Genomic DNA, 6,591 nt, shown 5'->3' with positions numbered 1-6,591 from the left:
TAGGTCAAGTTCAAATATGATTTATGCCGGATCAAACACTAGGTCACGAGGTCACTTAGGGCATTTCTAGCATTGTGCATGGTGTCCGCTCTCTTATTGAAGTAGTTTTCATCCGATCTTCACCAAATTTGGTCAGAAGTTGTATCTAGACAATATCTAGGTCAAGTTCGAATATGGGTCATGCCGGATCAAAAACTATGTCACGGTGTCACTTAGTGCATTTCAAGGATTAATCATGGTGTCCGATCTCTAACTGAAGTAGTTTTCTTCCGATCTTCACTTAATGTGGTAAGAAGTTGTGTCTTAATGATATCTAAGTCAAGTTCAAATAAGGGTCATGTCGGGTCAAAAACAAGGTCACGAGGTCACTTAGTGCTTATCAAGCATTAAGCATGTTGTCCAAAACCTTCAAACGGGCGTATTATGTGACAGTTTTGCACTCTTGTTACCTTTTGGTATTATTTGAACAAGAGATGAAGTTACACGCCAACTATTAAAGGCCTCTTCCGTGTGATTTTGGAGCTATGTTAATTGATTTTTTTTTCATTTATACTAGCTCCGGTGACTTAAATATGCAATACAACAGAACGATTTGAACACCTATAACATATGGTCGCATAATGATAGTTTGTGTAGTGTTTTGTTACAATCTTTCAACGAGTTTAGAAGCTTAAGTCGTTAGAACACAACCAACAAACCTCTTATGCGCTTGGAGTGGAGATTTAACCCGGATCGCCGAGGTGATAATTGTGTGTACATGATTTGTGTTAATTGTATAAAGTTTAATCCCATCGGTCACTAAACTACCTAATCCGTGAAGCTACGTTATAAATTGTAAACAAACATACCTAACAATATCCCGCCGGGCATAAACTGTTTTTTGTATTTAAGATCTTATAAGCCAGTACCAATGTGTACTTCTTTTATTTAGTTTCCTCTGTAATTCGTTATAACTACAAACACAAATTTTATCCATTTGATGGTTATTTTAATACTGTTTTATCATAAAATATTTTCAACAGATTATCAACATAAAAAATTGAATAAAAATTATTAACATTTCTATGTTAAATCATGTTGGAATATACTAGTACTATTTTGTAATGATAATCTTTTCAAATAAAATGTGTTTTCTTTCATAAATTACCGCTCATTGTGTCATTGTCGACCTGAAAAGGCCCTTAAGTCACCCGGGGATGACTAGAAACCGATTCATGTAACCCTGGGGTGACTTCAAGCCGACGCTAATCACCCCCGTTGAATAGAATCGGCTTCATGTCGACCCAGGGTGACATGAATCGGCTTCTAATCACCCCCGGGTGACAAGAATCGGCTTATAGTCACCTGTCAATTTTTTTTTATCAAACGGCACCGCATCCGGGTATCTAATATTGGATATTGTGGCTTTTGAATACTTTATTTACATATATGATAAAATTCGTTTTAATGATTCTCAAACACAAACCTTCAAACTGAATTTTGTCTTTCAGGAAATTCCCTCCTAGGTCTGTAATCACTCGGAGGCCATTGATTTCGGAAGTCTCCCTCCCTTTCCAACTCCCGCAATAATTTAGTTTCTTTATTTTAGGCATTAAGCTCTTATTTCGTTTCTGTAATAATTTTACACAAATACCTCGCTTTTGAACGACCAAATCATGTATTATTTTACTTGATGCTGATTTCGAGGGTGACTTGAATCGGCTTGAAGTCACCCCCGGGTGACAAGAATCGGCTTCATGTCACCCCCGGGTGACTATAATCGGCTTCATTTCACCCGGGAATGACTAGCGTCGGCTTGAAGTCATCCTAGGGTGACAAGAATCGGCTTTTTGTCAACCCCGGTTGACTTGTGGGCCATTTCAGGTCGACAATGACCTATTGAGCTTAATTATCAACATAAATAGCTTACTAATGTCCGATGTAATAGCATTTTGATGGCGACAGGACGAGTGGGGTAGCAAACCAAGCCCTATTTGCAATATCTTAAAGTCACGACACGTGACTCGTGACAAAACCATTTAATACACGTTACTAGAGATTGCTTGGTTTAATGTCCTTTTGTGTTGACAGACGAATTACTTCCTGACATCAGGGAATTATTGTTTGTAAGGCAATGGTATTAGGGATTTGATCTTTGATTGTGACTAAATGAGAACCGTTGAATAATCCTAAGGGATATTAAATAATTATAACTCTCTGATTATACTCTATAAATGACGTTATATAAAAGGGCGCCAAAAAATGTAAAAATTCGCCAAAAATGAAACGACTTTGAACATTTACATATTTTGTCTAAGATTGCATAAAATTTTATAAGATTGAGACAAATTATGTCAGTGTTTAAAGTCGTTTCATTTTTGGCAAATTTTTACATTTTTGCGCCATTTTATATAACGTCATTTATGACGTCATCATGTACAACGTCATTTGACCTTTAAAAACATTTTGTTTGTTATTTAAATTTTTCAGTCAAAAGACGTAAAGATGTAGTTAACATATAATTTCCATTGTTTTGATAAAGGCATTATGCCGAAACGTCAATTGAATAGAGGATATTTGTTGGCTTCGGTGGATTTTAATTCACGAGTGATCATAGAAAATAATATTTTCAAGAGTGGCACAGCCACGAGTGAGAATATAGATTTTCTATGATCACGAGTGAATTAAAATCGATAATCCACCGAATCCAACAAATTTTCTTTTTATTTTATTCCTTTTTTTCACAGTTTATATACATTTTTAAAGAGTTTAACTGGATAATTTTGACGTCATTTCACAGTAAACAGTGAAAATTATCGATAATTTTCACTGATAATTTTCACTGTTTGAAACAGTGAAATTATCAGTTTTAACTCACTGATATTTCTCTATAAACCACCGGAAAGCATAAAATAAAGGAGTATAATCAGAGAGTTATAAATGAGAACCATTAAAATAAATATAAGAATATAGATATAGAACTTATTCCCAGCTTCAGTTTTCGGTAAGTTACTTTTCTCGCATTTTTAACCTAAAATAAATGATTATTGTATTGATATCTGATGTGAAGCTATACTTTCGGGCGATTAACTATTCTGATTTTTGTGGACATGTTTCATATGTTATTCAATATTTTATTAATGACTTCCACCGAGAATGGGCGGAGTGGTATTCCAACTGTACTTTTATAAACAATCTGACGCAGCAGGCGCACGTCCGCGATTGTTCATATTTAATATTAATGACCCATCTACAACTAAATTTTAAAAAAAATACAGTAGCTTAACAATTAGGATCTCGTATGTTGATTATGTTTGTGTCGTCGGATTCTCAATTGAATACAAGCAAATAGTATTAAAATTAATTTAGTTATTTTCAGCATTATAAAGAAATAAATGTCCAAAATCAGGTACACGATTTAATCGAATGTAAAGTGACAAGAAAACTGGTGGTTTGACGGTTCACGTATGCTTATCTACAGTTTAGGTGATTACACACGGCGGCTTTATTCGTCGGTCTAGGTTGGGACATAGTGATAGTATTTGTAGGGTAAAATAAAAACTAAGTCTAAAGAAACATACGGGTAAGCACATGCAAGTATGGAATGTATTTATGCTTCACTGGTGCTAATGTATATAAATGTTAAAAATATATCATCAATAAACTTCTTAAAAATACACAGCTAGCACAATGGTATTGTAACATTCATATTTAAAGTACATTTATAGATGGTTGATAAGAATTCCCGAAAAGCTTGAAAATTTGGCACCAGTTATTAATTCGCCTCCATAGTGTACATTTCTGACCCAAACTTCATCTCCTGGCTCGATTTTCAGAATAACGGTTTGTGTTCCTTGATCAAATACGTTTGCTGACGAGTGCAAAAGAGCAACATCTTGACCATTGTGTGTAATCGCAGCATGAAGGCTTATGCTGGCTTGAGGCATATGAAGAACGGTGGCTGTGAAAATATAGATTCCTCTTGCTGGGGCAATGAACAAACCGTGTTGTGAATGAAAACCTCCGCCTTCGTTCAATACTATTGTGTCAAACAATATATTCTGGTTGACGCCGACATTGTCCTGGTTATTCGTTTTGACAGTGGTAAATGCAACGACTGGCTGTGGTGATTCTTGGCGTTTGGGCTTTGTCGAAATGTTCCAGCCTATAGATATAACCATGAGTTTGGTAATAACACGTTTTGACCAAATTAACCAGCCTTGTTTATCCATTAACAATGTTTGATTTTTAACAAAAACTTTTTTTACAAAAACTGATTGGTGAACAAAGACTTCTTTAAACGAAAACTGATTTGTTCTAATGAAAACTCATTTTTACCAAAGACTGTTTTTTGAACAATGACCGATTAGTTTCACAAAGAACAATAATTGTAGTCTCATACTATATATAGTCAGCATCTTAATTAACATTAAATACAACATAAATTCGTAACATACATACACATATGGTATTTTTTCAATATATGATGCACGTTTAGAATTCATCGCCACTATAGTCAAACGGTAATAGTACTAAACAAAGTATTCTAAAGTACTGTTGCATAAAAATATAATTCAAATTGTCAATCAAGAACATTCATGGATCAACTATTATACGGTAAAAAAAGACGATTCATTCGTTATCTAAATTATCATCACATATTCCACAAATATTGTTAACGCTCACGCGTTTGTTACCTTGGCTATTTAATTCCGAATGGATAATATCGACTCTCTTTGCATGATCGTCAATGATCACTTGCTGCCTTCTAAATTCGTCAGTTGTTTGTTTCTGTATATCCTCTATCAATTTGCTCTGAGACGCCACTAAAAAAATAATAACTAGTAGTGTTTCATTCTTTCTCCTATAAACCTTTGACAATAAGTTGGATCTATTTATTTTCCAAATTATATATTACATAATATTTTCACATAGGTGTACTGAAATAACATGTGCTATATACGACTCTAAATATTGACACAATGCTATTTTAGACAACGTTTATGAATCTTACTTCGTCACGCATATAAGAACCACATAGGTTTATCACCAAAACGAATGTTTTCATTTTGCCTTTATAACCTGTTCCTGAGAGTATTTTTTAATATTCTACTGTTTTCGAACAAATCTAGCATTTCGCAACTGTAAAGCAAAATTATATAATGTATTCATAAACTTAATAAATTTCACATATCGAATTACGGTAAACATGTGGCAATATCATAAATATATTTACGTACTTATCTCTATCAACTGTTCAATTTCCCTTATACAAGAGTCTTCTGTTGCAACCAACGGCATGCACACCCCAAATATATAAAAAACAACATTGCATTTCCCGTTTTTGTCATCTTAATAATCTCAACGGAACTCAACAAATGAATGTTACTTGTGCAATCTGTATCATTTATAGTGCTAGATATATAACAATACACTGCCTTATCAACACATGATGTATCTAAATCAGACAACGCAACAGCGTGTTTCATCATTAGACAATCCAAATTTTGAACCATATCCAGCTGACGTCAATAAAAGCTATAAGTAAGGTTTGAAGGCCCCCAAGCCGTCACGAATGTGCTCTATTTTGAAAAGATTATAAATACAAGGGACGTTTTTATAGATTTAAGAATTCTTTCTAAAAACTTTGATTATCATTCAATTTGTAGTGTGTATATATGATGAAGACCGTGAGGTCGAAAGCTTCGGCATAAAATGAATACAGTTTGTTTGTTTAAATAATACAAGGCTTATAGTGATTATGTAAATATATTTTTTTATTATTCAGCTCCGTGCAAATTATCGGTTTATAGTATATAAAGAAACCCATATCTAGCCACATGAAGCACAGCAATGTGTCGTACATTTATAACACTAGCATAGTTATCTCAAAAAGAAATAGAATCTAACTTATAAGTGAACAATGCAGAACACTTCGGACATGAGCGTTCTGTCTCGGCGTTATTTTCTCGAAGGTAAATGGCGTCAGTAACACATTAAAATTAATTAAACATTAAAGTGAACACATTTTAGTTTGTGTTTTTACAAATACAAAAAGAATATTCGGGACGATAAAATCCCTGCGTTTAATTCTAAAATATCTAGTCTAGTCATATTTCTTTCACATTTTATTTTGTAAACATAGCTATTTGAATTAGTTCCTTCTACAATCAGTACAATCACACAACAGCTTTACATAAAACTGATTTTATCATTTATGAAGATTATCAATTTAACAAAAGTGTATGCATTCATGGTATATATACATAATATTGAACCATACGTGGGTAATACGAGGAAGAGAAAAAGCACTTGTTTAATGAAGTTACTTTTATTTTGACGTCGGCGTGTATCAGTCAAGACAGATTAGCATATCTAAAATTAAAAACTATGTGCTCAAAGTAACGCTAAACTGTGTTTTATCATGAATAGAAAAATAAGTAAATGCACCTGTATATATATTTGAGTTAATATTTATGTCCAAAGGTTTGATAAAAATGTAAATTGATGAAAACATATTTTGTAAATTTGTCTCCCAATAAATGATTTAATTACGGTGGTCGTAATAAATCATTTTAATTAAAGACACCTTACAATATAATAAATCAATTC

At 33.3% G+C, this 6,591-nt stretch overlaps 1 protein-coding gene across 1 annotated transcript; it reads right to left on the bottom strand.

Moving 5' to 3' along the window:
- Window positions 1–3,573: 3,573 nt before the first annotated feature.
- LOC127870390 (cerebellin-3-like) lies at window positions 3,574–5,387 on the bottom strand. The gene is made up of 3 exons (XM_052413003.1): window positions 5,220–5,387; window positions 4,677–4,805; window positions 3,574–4,144 (listed from the first exon to the last, which is right to left on the bottom strand). Exons 1-3 carry the CDS (start codon window positions 5,278–5,280, stop codon window positions 3,702–3,704), a joined length of 633 nt encoding a protein of 210 aa, XP_052268963.1. The 5' UTR covers window positions 5,281–5,387; the 3' UTR covers window positions 3,574–3,701.
- Window positions 5,388–6,591: the final 1,204 nt, after the last annotated feature.

This window comes from Dreissena polymorpha, chromosome 2, assembly GCF_020536995.1.
Source record: "Dreissena polymorpha isolate Duluth1 chromosome 2, UMN_Dpol_1.0, whole genome shotgun sequence".
Lineage (NCBI taxonomy): Eukaryota > Metazoa > Mollusca > Bivalvia > Myida > Dreissenidae > Dreissena > Dreissena polymorpha.
This window is presented reverse-complemented; position numbering and strand designations above follow the sequence as displayed.

Excerpts from the sequence above, each read along its gene's own strand:
- LOC127870390 (XM_052413003.1), bottom strand. The coding sequence starts at position 5,280 with ATGCCGTTGGTTGCAACAGAAGACTCTTGTATAAGGGAAATTGAACAG. Across the intron at positions 4,806-5,219 it reads TGAACAGTTGATAGAGATAA|TGGCGTCTCAGAGCAAATTG; the intron begins GTACGTAAATAT and ends TTATTTTTTTAG. Across the intron at positions 4,145-4,676 it reads TTCGGAATTAAATAGCCAAG|GCTGGAACATTTCGACAAAG; the intron begins GTAACAAACGCG and ends TTATATCTATAG.